The sequence below is a fragment of the Manacus candei genome, unplaced genomic scaffold (assembly GCF_025592945.1).
Source record: "Manacus candei isolate 608988 ecotype Guabito, Panama unplaced genomic scaffold, ASM2559294v1 h1tg000019l, whole genome shotgun sequence".
In the NCBI taxonomy this organism is placed as follows: domain Eukaryota; kingdom Metazoa; phylum Chordata; class Aves; order Passeriformes; family Pipridae; genus Manacus; species Manacus candei.
In genome coordinates this window covers 4,484,864-4,511,137 of record NW_026138067.1, presented here as the reverse complement: position 1 = coordinate 4,511,137, position 26,274 = coordinate 4,484,864, and the positions used below count along the sequence as shown (strand labels likewise).

Sequence of the window (26,274 nt, the reverse complement as noted above, 5' to 3'; positions counted from 1 at the left end):
GTTGTTTTTCTTCTTGCTTTAACCCTTGCACGCTAACTCAACGTTATAAATGCAAAACGTTTTGAGTGCCTTAAAGCAACAGTGGCCATAATTCCTGCCCCCAGGAGCTGCATACCAAAATCTACGAGAGGAGTGGTATCCTGGGAAGTAATTCGGATGGTATTACTTCTCCAGGGCCTCCTTTACAAGGTGAAGCTGTGCTGGGCGCATAGCCAGGTCCTACAGCAACCAGGCAAAATCACAGAATCACAGATTGGCCTAAACAGTGCCTCCAGGCTCAGTTCCTCTCTCAACCATGAACTTGGATTATCCAGCAACCTCCACGCCACTCTGGGGTTGGCTACAAAACATAACTCTCCCATGAAAGTGTTGCAGTTAAATGTTTGAGAATTGATAGTTTCAGGACTTTATTCCCTAAGTATGGAAAATATATTTGATAATAAAATCCAATATGGTTTTATGAAGTATGAATAGTGTACAAACGCTTCTTCTATCATGATTTAGAAATGATCATAGGAAAAATATTGCATGCATTCTGTTCATACTTACTTGATGTTCTGAAGGCTTTAACATTAACTTTTTTAAACTCAAATTGGGAAGAGACTCATTATTCCCATATAACATATTTTAAACAATATCAGAATGGCAGTGTTTTTGTTTGTTTGTTTTTATTTTTAGTCTGTTAAATGAAGGCTGGGTGAGAATTTGGTAACTTAATGTGTTCTTTATTCTTCACTTGGAAGCTGATGAACATGAAATATTTTTCTTTTTTTCTTCTGTTTTTTTTTCTTTCCATGGGATCAGTTCCCCAACCTGGTTAATTATGGAACTCCAGAGCAGCCATGGCAGTTTAACACAAAAAGGTGGTAACTGGTGGTCAGTAGGATGTTTTGTCACAAACAGCAGTGCTGCTATCCCCAGGGTTGATGCATCAGTAATATCTTACATGGTTAACTTAGTTGGGGAATCCTGGGTTTGGGGACTGCTGTTGACACCTGTCTGATAGCAAGACTGGGAAGACATGCATGCATTTATTGTTTCTTATTGGGTATATGACACCAACTGCCAGGAGATGATTTGCTAAAGGAGTTTGACCCTATTGGCATATGTTATTCCTATCTGCTGAAGCTTCTTCCTATACCTCTTGCGTTGGACCTTTAGTGGACTGGATCACCTGCTAAGCCAAGATCAAGAAACTCTCCTGACTTAAGCCAAGCTGCAAGTAACCCCATAAAAATAAATTGTCAGAAATTTACTTGCCCAACTAAAAGTAAGAAGTGGTGGTAAACTTGAAAAGCTTAAATTAGTGGAGCCAAATGTATTACAAACTGTGACTCCAGTTTATCTACATGAAAAATAGATAATAGACAATAACAATTCAAACTTTTGTACACAGTGCAAAAATTTTGGATGCATCCCCTGACAGTGAAGTCTCTGTGAGAAATAACTGTCACAGTTTCTTCTGATCTGCATCTTATGTTTCAGCGGAAAGATATGCTACATCAGCTCTAGTAGGGCTGCTAGCAAAAAACTCTCTCTGCCTTGATGTAAACTTACACACCATGCCAATGTTTTTATCTTGTATGTGGTTTGATAGCTGTGGTTCTAGTAGTTCTTTCCTAATTTTCATATTGTCTTTGCAGACTGACTTTAATACCTTATTTCTAATAATTATTTCTAAATAATTTATTTCTATGATTATTTCTAATAAATATTTCATAATCTTACTGAATAGTTTTTGCACTAAGTCTTAATGCTCCTTTCCAAAATCAGAAGAGGCAGCGTGATATTCTCCTAAAGTTCTAGGAGTTATGCCTTAAGACACTAATACAAATTTATGAAGGAATTAAATGTCTGCAGTTATGAAGTAGGCAACTGGCAGGTAGGAGGTAATAAGAGTACAAGTGTGTATCACAAACTGCTACGTGGTCCTTCCAAATTTTGGTTCACTTTCCAGGTATGTCTCTCTGTATTCCCTTTATGTTAAAAAAAACCCCTTACTTAAAACCAAGACCCATGTTAGGCAAATGGAAATCAAACCTCACTTAAAGCCTTTAATGTGATAAAACACCTCTACATTGTCCTGATAATATAAAATTGTTATAGGAATCCTTGGGCCATTGGTGGCATGGAAAAGTCAAAAAGTATTCTCCAGTGACTATCCAAATAAAGACTTCTGTAGAGGTCAAGCTCTTTGGACTTCCCTCTGAAACTCTCCTCCAGTAGTAAAAGGTTTCTAATGTTGATAGCCCAAAGATGTCACATTTCTTCCTTTACCATTTCTAGAATCATAAAATTCTTTAAGTTGGAAAAGACCTCTAAGATCATCAATTCCAACCCTTAACCTGGCACTGCAAATTCCACCATTAAACCATGTCCCTAAGTGCCACTCTACGCATCCCTTAAATACCTTCAGGGGTAGTGACTCAACTACTTCCTTGTGTAGCTTGTTCCAGTGCTTGACATCCTTTTGGTGAAGATTTTTTTCCTAATGTCCAGTCTAGACCTTCTCTGGCACAACTTGATGCTATTTCCTTTTGTCCTATTGCCTGCTACCTGGGAGAACAGCCCCACCCCTACCTTGCTACAACCTCCTTTCAGGTAGTTGTAGAGAGTGAGCATCCTCTTCTCCAGGCTAAACACCCCCAGCTCCCTCAGCCACTTCTCATCAAACTTGTGCTCCAGACCATTCACCAGCTCTGTTATCCTTCTCTGGACTCACTCCAGCTCCTCAATGTCTTTCCTGTAGAGAAGGGTCCAGAACTGGACACAGGACTCAAGGTACAGCCTCGCCAGTGCTGAGTACAGGGGGACAACCACTGCCCTGGTCCTGCTGGCCACATTATTTTTGACACAGGCTGGGATGCCATTGGCCTATCCTATTTTATTTTTAAACACTTTTTTCTCTTCACCTAGGCTATCTTTGGGAAGGGTTTTTTTTCCTCCTTTTAGAATTCTTTTGACTGCTTGTATATAATAATTTCCTCAGGTGTTCGCATTAACCTTTTCTGACAGCCACAACGTTGCATTAAACTGTGCCAGTAGACTAGAACTATCAGATTCAACACAGGCTGTACCATCACAGGAGGCAGCCTCTGGTATTTTGCCAATGGAATAATTTAAGGCATTTCAGGTCCAACTGTATGACAATAAATTTGTACTTCCCTCTCAGTGTCTGACTCCCATTTTTGCACTTCTGCAGTCAATATTTAAATAGGTTTCCTAGTACCTGTTTTCAGTTTATGAGATCATTACTTTCAAATGCAAAGCTAAAATCTATGTGTTAATCATCCAAAAAAAGAAACAGTAGTTACATTTAACTAAAGTTGGATTTCTGTAAAGATATTTAGGTATTAAAGATATCACATGAAGAAATGCCTAGTTATGTTTGAGATTGGGCACTTCTATTGAAAATTAATAGCTGTCTTTGAGAATCTCTCCAGAGGTGTATCTGCATTTTTGTTAGTAGTATTTGCTTCCTTTCGAATTAGTAATTAATTACGAGAAAGTTCATGATTTCATTGTGACCACTGCCAGGAATCAAACACTGTTTCACACCTAAAAATGCAAGTGTGCATTTGGATTTACTAAAGCAATTCATTTTATGTCTTATCTTTATTTGCACAAATCCCAAGGAGATTTGCTCACCCAGGAAGCTGGCATAGCTTATACGTGTGGTTCTTTGAGTGCAAAAAGTTCTCTCAGCAGTTTTGATCTGTTTTGCCTGGGTGATATTTTGAAATGCTCTCCCTGATAAATGGCCGAAAGTATGAATTTCAGAAAATTAAAGAGGAAAGAACAGATTTAAATCTTGACTGAAAGTTCACCTCTCCAAATGGCTCTTCAGTAATGAGCAGGGGAGGAAGATGCCAGCAGGTATGAAGTGGACCAATTTATGTTTTCCTTTCACTTGTCTTCCTGTGCAGATCTCTTCCTGTGCAGGTCTTTTTCTAGATTACCATTTTCTAAAAAAATCTAACAATTTAAGACATACTTTTACTATTTTGCCTTTCTTTGTCTAGTATTTTACTGGTATCATCTTTTTTAGAACTTATTCTCCTTCCCACCTAGCCATTCATTTTTTTCTACAAGATCAGATGTGTTTTGGGATAGATCATGGCTTTGACTACATTTATGAAACATTCTGTGGGCCTGCACTTCTGCTAAGATAAATAATAAAAATTAAAAGAAGAGCATGGAAAGAGAAAAATGTGAAAAATGAGGAAAATGAGCTTAATCTTTATATCTCAGCCTCTACAGCTGGTGAACTTTCAACTGGCAATATAAAATCAGGACTGAAATGCATATACACAAAGTATTTGACCTAAGTGTGTGTTGTTAAGTAAGATTATGAGAAAGCGATGACAACTGCTGACAGCTTCTCCATGAGAGGGTACAGTGTGTATTTCCTGATGAGCTTAATCCAAAATGCCATCTTTGAAGCACATGACAAAAAGCATAAAGACCTAAGAGTTTTATACTGAAATATAATAGATGACAGAAGGAGAGAAAAATGACCATTTTATTTTATTGTATTATATTTTATTTTATTTTTAATTGAATCCTTTACAGACTTCAGTTGTATCTAAGCTGACTTGTAGCTTCCACTTCTAATTAAAAAAAAAAAAGGCATATTCAGTCATGTTTCCATTGTTTTTTCTTTGAAAAATACAAGCAACTAGGGAAGTTTAGGAGAAAGTTATACACTGAAGGCCATGTTTATGTCTACATCAGAAAGAAAAAGGGGCTGGGGAAAATGAGTGAAGTCAACATTAGCCTAAACTTAAAATCATATTAAGTAGTTTGGTTATGAGACAATCCAGCCAGATGATACAATGGAGTACAATTCTTCTGCCTGTTGCAAAGGTTTAACTTTACCTTTTATGGGCTATCTTGCAAAGCATATTTCTCTTACATATACATTAGGTATACCTATTTGAAATATTTCATAGTGACAATAGAACATGTCCCGATATATAGCACTAAGAAAGTGTGTGTATGTCATTAAGCATTAAATTACTGTTTGTCATGTCTTATTGAATAGAATCCACATACAAAGAACTTAAAAATAGTTAATACTTCATCAGAGTAATAATATTTAAACTGTCCATAGCTCATTTGTTTGAATTTTTATATTTTATTCTTTGCTTCTCTTGAATATGCTCTTCACATATATACAAAACTTTTGACTGAAATGTGTATCTTGACTAAGACATTATTCAGCTAATCTCTTAGGTCTTTGGAAATACTTTTCTCCCTTTAAATGAAAAAAACCCCAAACCCAAACCACCCTAAAAAGCTGATCAGACACCTAACAATATTACATGAAGACAATTAGAAGTATCATTCTGACACTTAGCAATTAGAGCAGTGACTGTGGTATTTGGGCAGGCATCCCCAGGAGTGGGAAGACACATCTGGAGTAGAGGGTGCAAAATATCATTTGTTTCTAGGAGATGAAGCCATTTTCCTGCCTCAATTATATTTGATTTGCTGCTTGTTCACTTTGAACAGCCATCAATTCCTGGACGTTAAGTTGCAGTCCCTGAGCATGTGCAGTTTTTACTTAATCATGAATTCCACCAAAGTCATGTATGAATTAAAATAGAACTTTTTTCACAGCTGAGGTATATGGCTGGAGATACTGTACTATTCCATGAAAGGGGGCACAAATGACAGATTTTGCCAGAAATGGGAGGGTCTTGGTACATTTTGGGCACTTCCTGAGCACAGTGGATGGATTAGGCCTCTCAAAGGAGCCCTTCACTTAACTTGCATACATGACATCTTGTACAACTGATCCAGGCGGGATTTTTGCTAAGCTACTAAAAGCAGTGCTGGTCTGGAAATAAGCAGCAGTGGAGAACCTTTGAGAGAACTTTCATGCCAAAAACCCCTGAAGGATTTATGCAGTTCTAGTATGAGATACTCTCTAGGTAGGATGTTTATCAGGTCCCAGCTGTGGAACACCTAAAGCCCACTGAAATCCTCAAACAGGAGCCTGAATTCCTTCTTCGCACACAGCTTTCACTGACCATTCCAGAAATGTGCCTTTTTCTTATATCCTGGAGTTACCCCCTCGAACCAAGGAAGAAACTAACATTCTCGGAGAGTTTAATTTCATTTCTGGCTACAAGTATCCTCAGATTCATTCCTGGTTCTCAGGCACCTCCTCTGGGACGGTCATCCCCGGGGCGCTGGGCTGCGGCTGAGGCGGTGCCGCCTGCAGCGCCATGGCAACCCCGCCGCGCCGCCCGCGGCCGCCGCAGGCCCGGCCAGGCCCGGCGGTGCCGCAGCTGCTCCTGCTGCTCTGCCCTCCGGCCTTTCACCTCCGCGGCCGAGGTCGGCAGCCCCAGGATGCAGTCGAAGAGGCTCACCACAGGTACGTCGCAATTTCCACGCAGGGTATGGGCTGGATCCGTGTCAGACGAGGGGTCTGGCCCCACGGTGACGGCCCCAGGCACAGAGACGTGACAGGGGTACAGACAGACACAGAGGTGGTGACACAGAAAGAGCGGGATTTTGAACTGCCAGGTTTAAACTTGCCCATCAGAATTTATTGCTCTGCAGAGAGAACTTTGCTGCCTTCAAATAGCATCACAAAAGATAGGATATTCTCCTAGAATGAGTGAGATTTGGTTATCTGGGAACATTCACAATTGTATCTTCTTAATTTTATCAGATATTTCTTAATATTCACTGTTCAAAGCTCCAAGAGTCTCATATAAATCTGTATTTTCATTAAAACCACCTAGCTTCTAGTAATCAATTTTGCAGAGGAAAAATTTTGCTGACAAGAAGTTAACTGACATGTATGAGAAATAACATAGTTAAATAATACTTGAATTATATTTAAATAATTCTTGTGGTAGTTAACCTTTTTATGCATGGGTCAACATCTTGAGTGCATGTTTTTAGTTTATTTTATTTCCTCAGGCTAAGTAATTTTATTTCAGAATATCCAGGAAAGGGTGTCATGCCTCAATACTTTTTGTTTCTGTATTGTAATCCTAGTTGAACCAGCTTGACTGTGTTGCTTGGATAACATACACTATTTCATTTATGTTTTTCAGAACCTCCATGTATAACAGAAGAAGTGTTTGTAAGTATGCTTTATAAGGCTTGATCATTATTTTTGTTGTGCAACTATAGAGCAAAAAAAGCAACAAAACCATTTGGGAAACTGTTGTCTCTTTTCTCATTTCTTTGCTTTGTAAGTATGGAGTACTGAGTAATTTCTTACAATTTTCTCAGACAAAATAATACTTAATTTTAAAATAATTAGGAAAAAGAATAACAAGAGACTATGGAGAATAAAGATGGAAATAGAAAAGAAAGACAATCAGGATGAAGGAAGGAAACAATCAACTGGAAGGTTCAGCATGATGGATTTAACAATCTCCTTACTTTGCATTTTCTGGTCTTTGCTCATAGCTCATTTTAGGAGTTCCCTGATGTTTGTTGTCTTATTTGAAAGGTATATATAAATCTGTAAATCTGTAAATATATATATATAAATACGTAAATATATGTAAATCTTAAAGGTAGAGGAGCAGGCTTTCCCCATATGCCAAAAGACAAGCCAGGGGTGAGAAAGGACAAGAGAACTTTGACTGGAACTCAGTGAGAAGAAGGGATAGGCAGCTCAGGAGTATCACAAGGATGTTGTGAGGTCATGCAGGGACAAAATTAGAAAGGTCAAATCCCAGATAGAACTTAATGTGGCCACTGCTGTAAAATACAACAAAAAGTGTTTCTACAAATACATCAACAACAAAAGGAGGGCCAAGGAGAATCTCCATCCTTTGCTGGATGTGGGAGGAAACAGTGACAAAGGATGAGGAAAAGGCTGAGGTACTTAATACCTTCTTTGCCTCAGTCTTTATCAATAAGACCAGTAATTGTCAAGGTACCCATGAGCTGGTAGACAGAGACAGGGAGAAGAATGGAGCCCCTATAATCCAGGAGGGAATGGCCAGTGACCTGCTATGCCACTTAGACCTGCACAAGTCCATGGGGCCAGATGGAATTCACCCAGGGGTACTGATGGAGGTGGTAAAAGTGTTCACTGAGACACTTTAAATCATTTACCAGCAGTCCTGGTCAGCTGGGAGGTCCCAGGTGACAAAGCTGGATTATGTGAAGCTCCTCTATAAGAACGGTTGGAAAGAAGATCCGGGGAACTACAGGCCTGTCAGCCTGACATTGGTGCTGGAGAACATCATGGAGCAGATCATCTTGAGTGCCATAACGCGGCATGTGCAGTACAACCAGGGGATCAGCCCAGCCAGTATGGGTTTAGGAAAAACATGTCCTGCTTGACAAATCTGATCACACTTGGCAGAGTGACTCATTTAGTGGATAAGGGAAAGGCTATGGATGTTGTCTACTTGGACTTCAGTAGCGCCTTTGACACCATCTCCCACAGCATTCTTGTGGAGAAACTGGCTTCCCATGATGTGGACAGGTGCACTGTTTGATGGGTAAAAACACTGGCTGGATGGCCATGCCCAGGGAGTGGTGGTGAATAGAGTGAGTTAAATCCAGTTGGCAACTGGACATTACTGGGGTTCCCCAGGGCTCAGTACTGAGGCCAGTCCTATTTAATATCTTTATTGACAACCTGGATGAGTGGATCAAGTGCACCCTCAGCAAGTTTGCAGATGCAGTTATTTTTCTCCCAAGTAACAAGAAACAGGAAAAAGTGGAAATGGCCATAAGCTGTGCCAGGGGAGGTTTAGGGTGAATATTAGGAAAATTTTGCCACCAAAAGTTTTGTCAAGCATTGGAACAGGCTGCCCAGAGAAGTGGTTGAGTCACTATCCCTGGAAGTATTTGAAAGACATGTGGATGTTGCACTTGGAGACATGGTTTAGGGGTAGGCTTGGTAGTGCCAGGTTAACAGTTGGATTTGATGATCTTAAAGGTCTTTTACAATTAAACAATTCTACGATTCTATGATTCTATACATAAAATGTATCTGACATATATAAATATGTACATGAGAGCATCTCCTAACTGCATATTTAGATTGCATTAAGCCCAGATTCTGCAGGCTCCTTAATATGACTAGATATGTATGACTCCAAGTGAACTTCACACGCAGGCATGAAGCTGTCAGAGTTCTATTTAGTATAGGGTTTTATATTAACTTTCAGCTTTTGACATTTAAAGATGTCGTGTTTTATATATTTGTCAAGGGTGGAGAGGTATTTATCGTTTTAGTGGGTGCTGCAACATGAAATGCAAATCTTGCAATATAGTGCTACTTTTATCCACATTCAACTTCCCCTTTAATGTCTAATAATATTTCTGTGTTTCTGTACTTTTTCATGATGGCAGTAATAGAGAAAGGTATCAAATGCTGTAGATAGAAGTCATTAGGTTTGTTTCCAGCAAATACCTAAGAAATGATTGTATACCATGCCAAAATGATTTTAAAATTCCTTTCAGTGTTAAAAGAGTGATAGAAATCAGGCTCAGGATATTCCTATTCATACAAAAATTGCATGAAACAGTTTTGGACCAATTTTTAGCACACCTTAACCTCCAGTTGCAATTCTTCATGAAAGGCAGCTCTTTATAGTCATAATTTAGACTGTGCAACAGGAAAGATGAAACAAAATGCTTCCTGACACAAAAATCTAAGCTACAGTATTGTACATGCAACTCCAAAACTTATAATGTGCAAATATGAAAGTGCAACTGTGATTTCAAGTGAAAATAAGACTGTCTACAAAAAACCCTCCAAAACCAGAGGAAAGTTTGTTGTGTATAGATGCAGTAAGATCAGTGAGTAGTAAAGCTTGCATTAATAAGATCATAAACATTTTATTGATTAATCAACCACTGTGTTTACATTTCTTGCTGTTATATGGAACTACAGAGAATTATATCCTTGGGAAATTAAAAACACATGTTACCTGTAAATAAATCCTGTTTAATCAGTGCCCAAACATCTCTCGGTGCATGGTACTGCAATTGCATTGGGCCACAGGCCTGTGGTCCAAATAAAGCACGACCTCTGTAATGCAGAAAGCCTTGCTTTCAGCGTTGTCAGCGTTTTCTAGGGAAGAGCATGAGCTAACTTGCCTGTCCTGTATCAGTCACAGGAGCAACCACAAATACTAAGGAATAAATGTTGGCAGATTAGGGCCAGGCAAACACCATCAGGTCTGGTTCTGACTTGTTGTGCAGCAAACAAGAGCCTTCCTGAGTTCATATTAAAGTATGTTAGCTCAGATTTCTTCCTTACCTGAGCCTGAGCTGTCTCTGTTTATACCAGTGGGGTTTAGATAAAGATACTGCCTGCCTACACTTGATATGATGTACACTGTGCATAACCTCTCTTTAGTGCTATTCCTCACTAGTGCTATTCAACTCTATGAACTTAAGAAAGAGAAAAAAGATTTGTGTCACAAGACCTTTGCTGATATTGGCAAATACATCAGATTTAGGTGCATTTTCTTTGCCTTGCAAGGCAGAAATAAGAATATTCTAGAAACTATAAAAAATATTTAGGTGTCTTCATTATACTGAAGACACATATCTGAAGACCAATGGAATAATGTTCTACTTTTACCCTCTATTGAATTGAAATGGGGATGGTGGTGGTATTGAGTACAGCAGAAGTAAGATTTGGATCCATAATTTGGGGTTTGTCAACAGCAAAAAAATTCAATTTCTATTCAAAATTTTTTGAGTCTTGTTAGCAGGATTTAAAATGCAGAGGTCAGAAAGGATACAAAAACACCTGCAGATGCAGTCTTCACTTCTGATGAGATCAACAGGAAGCCTCCCAGTTCTGTCAGATTCAAAGTATGGCATACACGGCTTGCTTGTTAAGCCAAAATATAGGTCAGAGAACTCCCTTTTGTTCCCCAAACATCCCCAAGCAGCAGTGTGAGAGCAGAAGGTGGCCCTGGTGGCCCTGGGTGAATTCCCCTTTTTTCCAAGTGAAAGAGAGAAAGGTACAATGTAGGGAATTTCTAGACTGTGAGCTTATGCACGTTTTTTTCAAAAATAAACATCCAGATTTTCAGCATTTAGAAGCTGTTGGGTTTATGAAGGCTTTATCCGTAAATTTATTGACATAAGATTTACCTTTGTTTGTGTTTTTTACATTGCTAAGGATCTCAGGAGTGTGCAATGGTTGCAATATAACAGTGATGCAATGATTATATTCTCAAAAGTGGGAAATAATATTTTGCAAAAGTTTCCATGTCATATCTCATGAAAAAAACATTGTTTGAGGGAATAGTGCATTCAAACCATATTAGCACAGATTACTACAAGCCTTGCTTTGTGGTTTTGTCTTTCTATAGGAAGAATGCTTAGCCACAGATGATATGCTTGTGGACTACTTTAATGAATTTTTGAGTCTTCCGGTAAGTACCTTACAGAAATCCCTTGCAAAATTCAAGAAACACTATACTAAAATGAAGAGTAACTTAATCCATCTTAGAAAATTTTACATTTTGCTGCTTGCTAGTTAAATGACTTTTACAATATGTCTGTGTTTCAATGGTAGCAACTCTTACTGCTCAATTTTATCAGTATCAGGAAAAGTAGCACAGTATCTGGACTTCTGAGGACAGATTTTATTTTGCTAAGCTAAAGAATCACAGAATCACTGAATGGGTAAGGCTAGAAGGGACCACAGTGGGTTGTCTGGTCCAACCTCCCTGCTCAAGCAGGTCATCCTAGAGTACATGGCACAGGATTGCATCCAGACAGTTCTTGAATATCTCCAGTGAGGGAGACTCCATAACCTCTCTGGGCAGCCTGTTCAGTGTGCAGTCACCCACACAGGCAAGTTGTTCTTCCTCATGTTCAGGTGGAACTCCCTGTGCACCAGTTTCTGCCTCTTGCCTCTTGTCCTATTGCTCAGCACCACCCAGAAGAGCCTGGCTCCATCGTCTTGACACCTTCCCTTCACATACTTACAGACATTAATAAGGGCCCCTCTCATTTATCTGTTCTTGAGGCTGAATGGGCCCAGTTCTCTCAGCCTTTCCACATAACAGAGATGTTCCAGTCTTTTAATCATCTTTGTCACCCTGTGCCTGACCTCCTTCAGGAGCTCCATGTCTCTCTTGTACTGAGGAGCCCTCGTGCTGCTGGCAATGCTCCTCCTAATGTACACCAGACCTTCTTGGCCACAGGGACACACTGTTGGCTCATGAACTGCTTGTTGTCCACCAGGACCTCCAGGCTATTTATGTATTTAAATTTATGTTATTAATTAATTATTTAGATCACAGTGCACTAAAATAATAAAATAGGAAATGAAAAAGACACATAAATACTTATTTTAAAAGTATAAGGAGTCCAGTCCTATTCCAGTATCACATCATGATGATATAACAAATGTTTGTCCTTTTACAATCTTGTGGCAGTGCACTCAGTGATTAATATACATTTAAGCTCAAAACCAACTCTATTTCTATTCACGGCTTTGAAGGCCTCAAAGTTGGCACTTCCCTCCTCTTCCTCTCCCATCTGCAGCTAGAAGTGTGCAGGCTTACACTATAATCTGTGTGCTGATCCAGTTACAGTTAGACTACCATATCCAGTGCCCTATTTTTAACTAGTTGCCCTATATTTTGCTCCTTTTCCCCATCAACTATACTGCTTCCCCACATTCTCATGAGAGTCAAATATATGGTCCTGCTCCTTCAATATGGCAACATCATCCAACTTCATCTTTGTAGTCTTGGCCTTGACTATCCCCATTCTCTTCATCCCCACAACTTACACCCATACTCACTTGCCAAGTGGCACAGGTTTTCCACAGTGTCACTCGTGGCTCCCACCCAATGTACCACAGAGCTGTCCCACAGCCTGTCCCCCTCCTAAGGCACTGTAGTCCAACAGGCTACACACTACAAGAACATATACCCATTCCTGCAACTCACTTGGTAGGAACCACCACCAGTGTTAGGAAGGGGCAGAATGTTTCTTGATGCTCCTTGGACCTCATACTCTGGTGCAGCCATTAGTGAAATAAATTCAGTTATGATTCATAACTTAATGATTTGGCTTACCAAACTGAACTAGACATAGCTGTGCTCTCTAAGCCACATCACAGGTTTGTGTAAATGTACACATATAATGGAAATTGCACAACTAAAGGTGATAGAATGGGCTCCCCATGTCAATTTTTAAGCTTAAAATAGAATCGGAAGATATTCAGATGTGTGGATTTTGTGCACAGCACCAATACTAACTTCTCTCAGGAGCTCAGCCTTTAGTGCTTTCACCACACTGCAAGATTCCTAAGAATAATTTTTTCAAAGCTGGAGAGACACAGATGGAAGAAAGTGTGTGGTGAGAGGGGCTGGGGCTTTTTCTTTCTCCAACATCCTCCACCTCCCCCCTGCAGCTGCTCTACGATATCTGACTAAATCCAAGCCTAACTATTTAGCTTTTAAACCCAGGCCTCCTTCCATGTGCCAGATTGTTCTTAGCGCAGGAATACCATCCTTTGTGCCTTTGCTGCTTATTTGGAAACTATGCTTCAAGTTTTCCCCAAATCTCAGAGGACGGAGTGGGTAAGAAGTTCAGCTTGCTTAATCTCTTGGTATCCTTGGACATGAACAGATTTCAGGACATCTGTTAGAGGCCAAAATTCTCCTTGGCCTCAGAGGGCTCCTCAGCCCACAGTCCTGGCGCAGCTCAGCAGCTCTAAACCGCAGCAATTGTCCAGGCACTCCTGATGGCTCTGGAGCCCACAGAAAAGAGTTCACAGTCACTCCTGGGTAAACACTATTTTACGCTGGTAATCTTGGTAGCTTCTAAGATGACACATGGTCTCTCTTACACATATTTACATATCTTCATGAAAACAGATGCTCTGTTATCTATTTTTAACTGTAATGTTCTCATAATTGGTTTTATTTTCTCTTTGATCTTTTCCTAAGTATTTACCCTCTTCAGGATTAATTTCTTTTAATGCCTTGAGTTCTGTGGCTTGAATACCTTACATTCCCAATTTTCCTCTCCTTCTCAGAAGGCTTCTACTAAAACACCGCATTGAAATTTCCATTGCTTTATTCTTGTTGTGCTTATATGCTGTTGCCTGGGAACAGTATTACCCAGGTGTGCTAGTAGTTAGGCAACAAGTTAAACTAAAAATATTGTGTGACTTGATACAAGAAAGCAGGGGTAGCATATGCTTATTTTAAGAGGCTGCCTCTGCATTGATTTATGAGGCACCATTAGCATACGGAAAATTGTATCACTGGGGACTTGCTATAGCAGCAGCAGATTTTTCATGGTTTTTTTTGCTTTGATTTACAGTGTATTCTTTAAGTGATCCACTTGTTATAATGATATTTAATACAATCTGACATGAATATCTAAGTACTCCAAAGATCTGCACACTGTAATGAAGGATAGTTTGTACAGAAATATTTCTGAAAGATGTAATACAAATAACCTCAAGAGGGCAGTTATTGCCAGTAATAGTGATTTCACAGTAGTAGAAACCAATTACATGACACACAAACGAGTTACACCTTCCTTAGTAACTAATGTAAAATGAAAGATTTAAGAGAAACATTGGCCTTGATACATTTCCATTACTGGTGGTCAGGCAGCCCTAGAATTTGAATCTTTGATCCACGTATTAAAAACATCCAAGAATATGTTTAGTCAGGAATGAAAATTCATTAGTCAGAAATTGCCATCCAAGCTCAGCATTGAAAGCAAGCGTAGTAATGTCAGCTTGTTTCTCCTGCACTCTGCAGGCTGCCTGCTGCTTGTTCCACCCCAAGTCTATGCTGGGGTCTTACCCCTCATTTTCCAGTTAGCAGTGATCCTAAGGGAGGCACGCTGCTCCTCTTTGAAACCTCAAGTTGTTGCACTAGAGACAAAATACCTAACTGAGCCTCAGTTGAAGCACATCCAGGAGATGATGCTTTGGTTGCAAGTCCCTGGCTGTTGGTTTCCCTAGCAGCAGTAATCTGCCAAGTGGCCACAATATTATCAACCTCAGATTTGGTAGTTGTTCTCACTATATAAGCTCTCCACCAAGTAGTCTGGGATCCAGCATTTGCTGCAGGTGATAATTCTGAAAACAATTAAAGTCCAAGTAACAAAGCTTGGGCCTGTCTTTCTGAAGACAGAATGATCCTGAAAACCTAGTGCTGTCAAGAATAAAACCAGACCTGACTTACGAGTAGCAGATGACAGAAAGGGCAGAAAGCAAAAAAGCAATCCACTCTGCTGCACCGTTCAGGCCCTTCACTGTTTTGAAGTTGACTTTGAATAATTCCATGCATCAAATCATCAAATCAAGGCATCAGTGCATGCTCAGTAGTTTTATCTTCTCCAGGTGTGTGGAGGGAGGCTGCAGATGCCTCCCTGAAAAAGGCTTTGTCTTAAGTAAGGCCCTACATGCATGTTATGTTGAGACTTACCCAGGATTAAAACTTGTTCATGTTTTTGACATTCAAGGAAGCAAATGAAGCATTCCTGACTTAATTTCTTACTGATAGTATGTTTACTGTAAATATTCTTCTCTCTTAATTAGATTGTGATATGTGATTGTGACTTTTGTCTTGCTCATCAGCAGAAGGGAAAGGCTGAAGTTGCTAAAGTCAATGGGAGATTTGCATTGACTGTGTGTAGTGTGAATTTTCCAGACACTTCACATTGCTGCTCAAATTCTGGTCTGGACTCTCACTGACATTTATTTATGATACAGACATACCCGTCTTAAGGAAGTTTTGGCAAAGTTCCTGGGTGAGATCTCTATTCATTCCCACCCTTAACCTAAGAAGCAGCCAAGCTGTGGTCATTCTGTTTCTCTTGGGATCAAACTATGTTATTTGGGTCTGAAATGGGGTGAGCATATTTACACACTAGTTAATGGTATCTGAAGTTAAGTATATCTGAAAACTGTTAAGGCAGAGAACAGTGAGATTTATATGTCTGATATCCTGGCAACGTGGTGATGGATGCTGTTTTGGTTTCTGTTATGGGAGGACTGAGAGAAATTTGTCTTGCCTTCAGTTAAGTGTATAACTTCAGGTTTCAGAGTTATGTATTCTGTTTATTATTCAGCTGAAACTATATTAAATGTGTGTTTGACAGCTAAGAAATTTCTTTACTGTCAAAAAAGTGCATACAATTGTTTATTTATTTAATAGTATTGCTGTACCACGGTCTGAAAACAGCTTTTTTTTATTTGCTTGGAGATTTTTTCCGAAGTTGAGTTTACTACACTGAGTTACATTGGTCATACTGGGTTCAAGAGGAGAATTGCCTGTGAGTAAAACAGTTTGCAAAGTCTGTAGACTTCTTATTTGTTGGCATTTTCAAGTCCTTGATCCTATTTATTGTGCTAAATTGATAATGTAGGAATCCCAAGCTTCAAGGCTCCTGCCAAACCTAAAATATTTTTTCTTAACATCTTGAGGTATAATTTGGCTCTGGAGTTTTCCCCTTTATCTTCAAAGCATCGAAAATTGGCCCAAATTAGAGAGAATGATACATTTAGTCTTTTGTTAGTGTATTTTACTTGTCCTTAAAAAACCAAAGCACTTGCCAAATGTGGAGTAAGAAAGACATTTCTTAGTATATTAGATTGGAATGGATATTTTTTTTCCCTTTCCTTTTTAGTACAGACTCTCATCCACTCCATCTTCCCTGAAGAGATTCCTCATTATTGCAGTGACCTAGAATATTGGTGGTGCCATAAACCTTTCTTATTATTGTCCCATGAAACATTGTAGGATTTTACAGCAGTTGGCTTCTGTGGGAAAGGTTTAAAGTTTTCTACAGAAAATTGAACAGTTTTTTATTGGTTTTTTTTTTTTTGTGGCTTGTAATGTGTGGGAATGGTTAGATTGTGTGTTTTGATCCAAAGTTCTTTGCATACTGAAGGGAAAATTGATTGTCTGATCCTCTCTCCTGCACTGCAACTCGTAAAATGTTTCCTACGAGAAATCAGTCTTGGGGTTTTTTTTTTGCATGTTCTCAATTGATTTTTGTCATAACATTATCACTTGTTTTTGTGGTGGTGATGAGTTAAAAAGGTCAGGAATTACCTCTTCTTTTATTATGCTTATAAAAACATTCTGATTTATCATTCTAGTTTTCTTAAGTAAGCAAGTGAAATTTGCTTTTCCAGAAAGGTTTTATCTATTCCAAAATGCTTTTATATATTAGTTTGAGAGATAGAGATGCTCTATTGGGTAGAATTTGGAATTTGTACAGAATCATAGATCACTCAGTCTGGAGGGGGCTTTGGGGAAGTCTGTAGTCTGGTTTCTTGCTCAAAGCAGGGTCAATGCTTTAGTATTGAGACCAGGTTGCTTGGCACTTACTTCAGTTGGTCTTGAAAACTTCCAACAACAGATTCTATAATCTCTCTGGACAGCCTGTTCCAATGCTAATCATGCCACAACTACCTTTTTTTTTATAATCCAGTTCAGACTTCTGCTGTTTTCTACGAATGGTTTCTTATCCTCCTACCGTGCACCTGCATAAAAATCCTGGCTCCATCTTTCAGTAATCTCCTTAAAACTACTGTAAGACTGCTGCTGGGTCTTCCCAGAGCTGTCTCTTCTTCAGGCTAAACAGGCTCTCCTCACAGGGCAAGTGCTGCAGCCTCTGACCATCTCAGTGGTCTTCTGCTGCACTTGAGTATGTGAGCATCCTCCTCGTACTGGGGACCCAAAACTGGGTGCAATATTCCAGATGCAGCCTTATAGTGTCAAGTTGACTGCCTACTCTCTGACTGATACAAGATGTGTGCATGCCTTTGATGCCCCTGGGGATGTGTAACTACATCTTAGTCCAATACCCGAAAATCTGGACTTAGAACCACCTTTTTTAGTCAAGTATGTGGTGTATGAAGTCTTAACCTTCCTATCCCTTCAGTGCATTGTTCTTCTGCTCCATTAGTATATTTGTCTTATAAATGGTTGGTAGTAAGACTCCCAAAATAGCAATACACTTTACATTTTAAAAATTGTCACTAGCATCTGTTTCACTACATTAAAGTTGCTGTAGTTTTCTGTTCCACTAAATAGAATATGTATTGAAAAAACCTAGATCTAGAATAAGTTGCAAAGGATTAAATAAAAGTAGATGCATGTGATAAACTGATATTGTATTTGCTTTGGTTTTAGTTTGAACAGCATGGAACTAAAATAATCTAGTCATGTCTAATCACTTAGCCCTATATTATAAAATTTGCCTTTTGTTTAATTTTTTTCTGTGAGCAAGAGCATTTCGAATCCTAAGAGACTGAACTACCATGTTTCTTAGTGCACTTTCTTCTGTTTCTTTTTTAAAAAACATGAGAAAACAAATAGGGAAGAATACATTTGGAGGCTATTAAGGTTGCACAGTTAGTCACTTAAAAGTTGGTAGCAGACCAAATTCAGTTTGAAAGTAAATGAAACATACATGTAGCAAACTGGGAGGAGGTCTGAATGTAGAGAAATTTTCTGCACATAGAAGGCTTTTTAAAATGCTGTTCAGTCCATCTGGAGAAAAAAACAGATGCAGAGTGTGCTGGAGAAAACTAATGCCAAAAGAGGCACAAGGTGTCAGAGAACAAAAATCAATGTGTGATTTCTGCTGAAGTTAGGTAACTGAACAGACCTGCGCGATTCAATGCACGGCTCTGCGCAGTGACGGTCTGATGTCATAGACACTAATCATACACTTAAAGCTCTCACTTGCTTTGTGCTTTGCCAGGCTGAGCCTCCACAGTGAGACATTATGGGATAAGTAGGGAATGTTAAAACCACATGTTGCAGCCACATGGTTCTGGGCATTGCTCTACGAGACGTTGATCAACAAGGGAGCTTCAACCAGAAGCAACAAAATAGCTGACGCTAGCATAATTACTTTGGGTTTATACAGGTGTGAAGAAGAATAAAATTGGTCGGTAATATATTTCTATATTATATGTAACATGTATTCAGCATATGGAGTATGTCTATGAATTATGTCTATGTGTGCATATATGTGCTATATGAAAAAATTCAAGGAAATGAAAAATACAGTGTTTGAAAAAATAAAATAATCTTATTAAGTGCAGAGGAATGACAACTGTACAAACACCAGGTGGGATACTGTCTGGAACGAAGCCAAAATGAATTTTGGCTCTAGGTGTAGATGTGGCCAATAGTTTTTTGAGTCCTTAAACACAACATGCCTTCTCGTCTTCCAGCTGAGTGTGGAGATGCCTATATGCTCTGATTGTATATAATCTCATATTCAGAACTGTCTTGGGTATCCTCCATTACTTCTAAAAAATCCATCCGTATTTTCCCTCTTCAAGTAAGTGTACTTGAAAGATAGTTTTTTAGGGACATACCTAATACCAGAGCTTGAAAGATGAAAGATGGCTTTGATTTAGTGTGTACATATGCAGTGGGTTTTTGGAGTTGACAAAAGTCAGAATTGCATAGCTGAAGTTTGGTCTGTCTCCCATATTATGCAGTATCTGACTGAACTAGTGAGATGTATAATAAAATTTACTGCAGGCCATGGGTTTTGGTAGTTGTTTGACCTACAAGTAACAATATGGTGAAAAGCCTTTCCTACATATGAAACTCTTCAGATTTATCCTCCTCAAATGCATCTCAGATTTAAAAGATCAGCTTCATTGCTAATATTTTCAGGCCTTGATTGTTGGTAATAACAAATGGGAGAATAACACTGGAGATCTGATCCTGTAGGTAAGTTGTTCCCTGCAGAACAGTTACTAAAGTCACTGTGAATTACATGTCATAGACATTCTTGTACTGGATCTATTATTTGCATGTGAAAAAGAATTGCCTGTGATCTAGAATGATTTAAATTCTTTACAATTAAGCATAACTGAGAAAAAAAGTAGGAATGCTTTGGAAAGTTACATAGCAGAAAGACTGAAGAGCAAATATACAGAAAAAATACTATTCCAGGCCCCAAGAGAAAGAAGCCTCATAATACCAGCTTGTATTCTGTAGGATGCTTATATATTATAAAAAGTAACTTTCTTAAATGAGAGTTCCCTTATTACAATGTCATAAACTTTCCAAACTTCTTTTGTAGACTTTTGCCCAGCCAGTGAAGTTTAACTCAGATGTTGGGGTTTTTGAAGTAGTTAATTATGCCCCACGATGCCTGGAAAGCCAGCTGAAAAAAAATCTACATGATCAGAAACCTCCAAATCCCATTTATGATGTTCTAAGGAAAGCAAAGAATGACGGGCAGCTCTCCAAAATGCACAGTGCTTCTCCAGCCTTCAATATGGATCCAAATTACAACACTATGGTAAGCAACTTATAGCCCCTGAGTTTATATTTAGATCTTACTGTAGAGATACTGGCAGTAATTATTGTTGTGTTTGGCTTGGTAGCTTGGGAAAAAATGTTAATTTATGTTAGGAAAACATAATGATGGGCCAAATTATGCCCTGTAATGCACGTGTCTAGCAGACAAGTAAATGGAATTACAGATGTACATCCTGTAGCACAGAATTTTGAAGATTCTGTAGGGCAGGATTCAGCTGTGTGGTCTGAATACTTTTTAATATTAAAAGAAAAAATATTATGACAACAGTTACTTTACTAGTGATCCCTGGAATGTGCAAATTGACTGAAACTAATGCAGCTCAGTCTTTCCTTATTAATTAATTTCCTTGTGTGGCTATGAGCTCATCTGTGGTCTGGCAATACATAAGTCTCTCTTCCATTTATTCCCAAAGGATTTACATAGTTAACATCAATTGAAATGGCCAGAAAAAATAATTATTGGCAACAAGAAAGCTAAATTAATGGAAAGATGGATTGGATTTTAGAAAAAAAATCTTGTTTCATACTTGCTTAGACAGTATCAGTTTTGGTATTCTTACCTGCCTACTTTCAGGGCGTCTCTTCGGCACCAAATTAGGCAAGTTAAAATCAGGAGTCGAAGCACCAGAGAATACAAGTTGGTATAATTAGATGTGGGAGTTTACCTTTAAACAGTAGCTTTGGAGGAAATAAAATATTTCACTAGGATACTTGGTTTATTCCTTTCTTGCTTACCTCACATTGATGTGACTGACATGACATCATTTCACTCAAGGCCAGTCCAAGGTCTTGCTACATTTTTAGCAGTGGCTGCTCTAAATTATATCATAGCTGAAAAGCTGAGAGAAGAGCAGGGAGTTGTAACAAACTGCTGCTTTGCCCAGCATAAACTTAATGATTTTCAGAAAAGAAAGAGTGTTGAGAGAGGTCAAAAGGCAGTGGTGTTTAACAAAATGATACTAAAAGGCAATGTTGTTTAACAAAATGATACTAATGTGATTTGCAATTGTTTGCACTGAAACTGGACAAATGCTACAAAAGGACAAGGCCCACAGACATCCCTACCATGTGAAATAGTTTTTTTCACAAATGCTTTGCTTGGGAACACAAAGGCAGAAGAGCTGTTCTCAATTTCTTATTTTCTCTCAACATTAAACTGAGGAAATGCTGTTAGCTTGTGTAAGTGTTGCTAACATTGCCTCTTGGATAACCTCACATCATTGCCACTGGGCATGGCCTTTCTTGACAAATTCAAAGCCATTTCACTGTTACTTTCATCTTTCATGTGGTTTGGAGCAACAGGGCTTCTGCATTAAGAATCTGTTTCTTTCCCTGGGCCATTTTCCATAAATGGGGAAGCATTATGGCCTTCTGAGGAGCAGTGTGCCTCAGTACCCTTTCTTCTCTGTTGGTGGGAAAGGGTGATATTTGTTCTTATTTTTGACTCCTCCTTTACTGGATGGGTAACGAAGATGCCTCATCCAGTTCAACTTGGCATCTAAAGTCTGAGCTGGAGCAGAATGGCCTGTGAAACTGTGCCCAAAATGGTTACTGCAAATACATAAGGTAAGAGAAGATAGCTTCATTCATTGTATTACAGTGACTGATCCAGAAGAAGCCACCCCAGACCAACTACATCAAGTAGTTCAGTCCAAATCCAATAGGATTTGATCTTTCAGGCATCGGGTGATGCTGTCTGGTTTGCTTTGGCTGCCTTCTTCACACTGACCAAAAAGATGGCAGTTGCTTTGAATGTTACGTTGCTTACAAAAGGTCACCTTGAGTGGCCATCACTGGCAGGTTACTTATGAAAAGGAGCTATGATTGGAAAGTCCTAGTAGGCCTTTCAGGGTACAGCCTAACTTTAAGCACATCTTGCCTAAGAAATACATGCGGTGGTATTTTGCTGTATATTTTACTTCCCTCTCAGACAGTTACAAATTTACAGATAAGCAAAAGTTCTCTGCACGTGTGCTTGCACATTTGCAAATCATTGATATGAAAGTAAGTATCTTCTCATCAGTAGTGAAAATCAGCTTTGTGTAAAATGCATTGAGGAAAAAAACCTGTGGAGTTGGGTAGAATTGATCACAACTATGGAGAGAAACTGGCTGGCATCCCACATATCTTACTTCAGAGAAACCCCAGTTCAGCAAAGCACTTAAGTATGTGTTTAACTTTAATCAAGGGAAGTTAAACACATGCTTAAACTTAAACACGTGCTAAAAGCTTTGCTGGATTGGGTCCTAGCAAGGCCTAAGGCTGACTGGGTAAGGAAGCTAACTAAGGTAACAAACCCCATCAGATTAAATGTAGCATCTTTCTCTGGGGATAGGGAAAGAGCAGAGATTCTTTCCTTCTGATATTACATATAACTTTGTGTACCAGCCATTTACAGACGTATGTTATGAATCATTCAGATAAAAAACTAGGCTGTAAGTCAGTAAATACATAAATATTAAATGCCAAAATAAAGAAACTATCTTCTGTATTTCAAAAAAGTTTGTCAGTTGCCAAAAAGAAGCATACACTATGTGGTTGGGAGTAATTAGTCTCCATCTCCACAAATTACATTGTATGAGCCACTGCCAACATAAGCTTTCCATATTTTGAAATATTTTCTTCTCTCTAAATGAAACCACCCACTTTCTGAGTAATTCAGATTTTTTTAATCCCCTACAGATATATATGAGGCAGAAATAACCCTTGCCCCTAATGGAATATTAGCTCATAGAAAGAAAATTTAAGCTGTGATCTACATAAACTGATTACTTGATATAGCAAGTAGCATCCATCCTTGCCCACACTTCACCTGTTTTTATGGACAAGGATGATTACTGCATTCTTCAAAATCATTAATCTCATCTTCACTAAAATGAAAAATAAACCTCAGATAAATAAAACAGGTCATCGCCTAAGAGTGGAAAAAGTATGCTATTAAAAAAAATTAAAGTGTGCTGTGTGTCATTTCTAAGGGAAACCGATATGGAACACTGTGGCCTATAGTCAGAGATCTTTCTCCCTGCGTAAGTTCCTACACATGCATTCTTGGTTAACTGCCTCTGTGTAGCTTGCTGCTCAACACTCCCTTTCACTCCCCAAACCACTCTTTGGAGGCACCTTCCTTTCTGCTTTTATGAGGCACTGAGGTTCAGGCTACCTGAGCAGAAATCTGTGGTGGCTCCAGGTCCTAAGACACTTAGGTTTCCACTATGAGAATTGCTGTGTGCAGTGCAGTTTTGCAATGGTCAAACATAAAAATGCGAGAGGCGGTAACTGATTGGATTTCTATTTGTTTGATTTTGTTTTTAATATCCACAACTCTGTCATTCTGGGAATATAACTTAAATTAAGGGTTTCTTACTCTTCAAATTCTAGAGGAAAAATGCAATAGTTAGTTATAAAATGTGATAAAGTCAGAAAAATTAGCAATTTGCTATTGTGGAAAATTTATGTACGTTTAATTTGCATTTGGAATTGTACAGTAAAAGCACAATTCTTCAGAAATTATTTCTGAAGAAGAAACACTCATGATTTGTTACAGAAGTTGTACTCTAATAGGTGAAATCAGATTTAGACCTTTTTAGCTTTTAATAGGAAAGTAAATTAGCTCAATTGTCCCAGCATGAAGGTGATGTTCACTGTATATTTATCATACCGAGACAATGCTTCTGTAGAAGGGGGATGGAGAGAAGCAGTTACATGGCCAACAAAACAAGAAAATCAGGATTACTGCAAATTTTGGCATTTCTTTTTTAATAGTGTCTTGATCGAGAACAAGCAATTCAGTGGATTAAGAAAGAAAGGCTTCCAGCATTTCTAGGAAGTGACTGTTACTTTGAATACAGGTATTGCAATCTTTTATGCTCTCTTTCAGTTTTAAATTTGTACATTATCCTCTTCAGTTTAATTAATCTTGATAGTACTCTTAAAAAGTTTTTACCCTCCTCTCATCCTGTTTATTTTAGCATTTTAGTGATCTGGATAAAATAAATTCAGTGACTTTTTTCACTTGTCATTCTGTAATTTTCCTTGAACATGAATTACATCCTATACTTCACCATTATGAAGAGAGTAAGAAGGGGACTTACTGATTTCTAAATTGCTGTTCCTCAGAGATATCATGGTAGCAATGCATCTTTTTTTAATCAATATGTAAGCCACATAAATAGGAGTTATGAATCCATGAAATCCATTTGGAAAAAGCACTGAGTCCTTTTCATTTCCATTATTAGTTTTGTGTCTTTGGGCCCACTGTCAGAGTTCCTTTAGCAAAGTTCTCTGTGGGATGCCATGGCATAGCTGGATGATTTACTGTTATAAACTTGCTATATTTTTCCAGATGTCCTTTCAGCAGATGTTCAGGAGGTTTACTGTACTTTTTGGGAGGATCTACCTCTGTATCCCTTAAGGTTGAGTCTAGATGCTGCTAATTGTAGTGCCTCTCCAAAAGGAGAGGCAGGCTGGCAGTATGGTTTACAAAACTCATGTTTGCTGATTGTAATGACAGGGTAGTTACTGGGGTATAGACTTCTACAGCAAAAATTTCAAAGTGTTTTTTATTTTCTATAACCTGATGACTGCACTTAAGTTCAAGGGGAAAAGTGTGCAAAGAACAAGGAAACCATGAGAAAGTTCCATTTTACCTTTAGCAGCAGCTGCTTTATACATATCTCAGCCTCATGAAACACTAACTTTTGTCTTCTGCTATAGCAAACTATTTATTTGATCAAGCAGAGTTGCCCAAGAGAATTACATAAAACTAACTTAAAACACGTACCTAATTTCAGTTGCCATCAGTGGTTCAAATGCTTTCCTGAATCAGAATCAGGATAAATTTAGATGCTAAAAGGGAAACTTGCATTTAAAGATGAAGACACTCCAACCATAGAATTAAATCCTATTTTATCTCAAGTAGTGGGCACAAATGCAACTGAGTATTCACTTGGTTGTAGGCTCAAGCATAGGCTTTGTCTTTCTGTGTTTATGTACTTCTTTCTAACTTAATTAAGTTCTGCCCCAGTTCTTGAGCTCAGAGCATCCTCACTATCATCGTGTGATTCTAAGGTTGCCTTTCCTGAACATCACCAGGTTCACACTGACACGAGGTAGCACTGGAGTGCTGTTCAGTACTGTGAAATCCTCATACAGCAGCCAGATGAACATGAGAGTGCCAGCTGTCTTGGTATTGTCTGAAAGTTCAATTAGTATGATCAATGCTGTGGCATTACTGCTGGAAGAATGTTTGTATCAGGAACTGGAGATGTAGGGTCTGGTGGTAATACAGGGCTTCTGCAATCTGGGAGAGTAGTTTTATTTTAGTGAATAGAATGTTCACAGGCTTCTTGTCAGGGCTTGAGGCTGCATAGATACATGAAAAATCATCCTGACTGAGGTCAGTTTTACTGGTAAAGCTTGATAATGCAAACCCACTATCTGTAAAGCTGGTGAATTGAACTATACATTGGCAGTACTGGTATTTACATATGTAACAGCAGGTGAAGGCTGAAATAATAAGGAGTTGGACTCAATGATCCTTGTGAGTCCCTTCCAGATAAGGATATTCTATAATTCTATTACTCTAGGAAAAAAGCAGATATGAAGTTCTCTGTAAAAATTCTATTTTTAGATGGATCATGGTTTTTAATTACCTATTCTATGGAAAAATAAACTGTTTCTCTGATTAAGAGCTAAAATTAACTATTACCTCATCTCAACATTTAATTTCAGACTAGCTAAATTGATATCCCAGGTAGAATGGAGCAAGACTGGCATGAATTTCATTATAGATAGTGACTACTATCCCTGGATAAGGAAGCAAGACCTAAGTTCCCCCCATCCTGAGGAACACGACACTTCACTGACTATGAAGAAGTTCTATGTATCACTTGGCCAGGTAAAATAAACACATTTAGTGTTTATTACACATGGTTGGGTGTAACATCAGGATAGATTGAAAACATTGGGTAAAATT

At 38.6% G+C, this 26,274-nt stretch overlaps 1 protein-coding gene across 1 annotated transcript in view; it reads left to right on the top strand.

The window, feature by feature from the left end:
• Positions 1–5,916: 5,916 nt before the first annotated feature.
• The window catches only part of RGS22 (regulator of G protein signaling 22), a 71,544-nt gene continuing 51,186 nt past the window's right edge, over positions 5,917–26,274 (top strand). The window contains exons 1-6 of the mRNA XM_051785255.1: positions 5,917–6,382; positions 7,074–7,102; positions 11,325–11,387; positions 20,059–20,280; positions 24,063–24,148; positions 26,031–26,196. Of these exons, the coding sequence (XP_051641215.1) occupies positions 6,046–6,382; positions 7,074–7,102; positions 11,325–11,387; positions 20,059–20,280; positions 24,063–24,148; positions 26,031–26,196 (903 nt within the window). The 5' untranslated portion in view covers positions 5,917–6,045. The remainder of the gene's footprint in view (positions 6,383–7,073; positions 7,103–11,324; positions 11,388–20,058; positions 20,281–24,062; positions 24,149–26,030; positions 26,197–26,274) is intronic.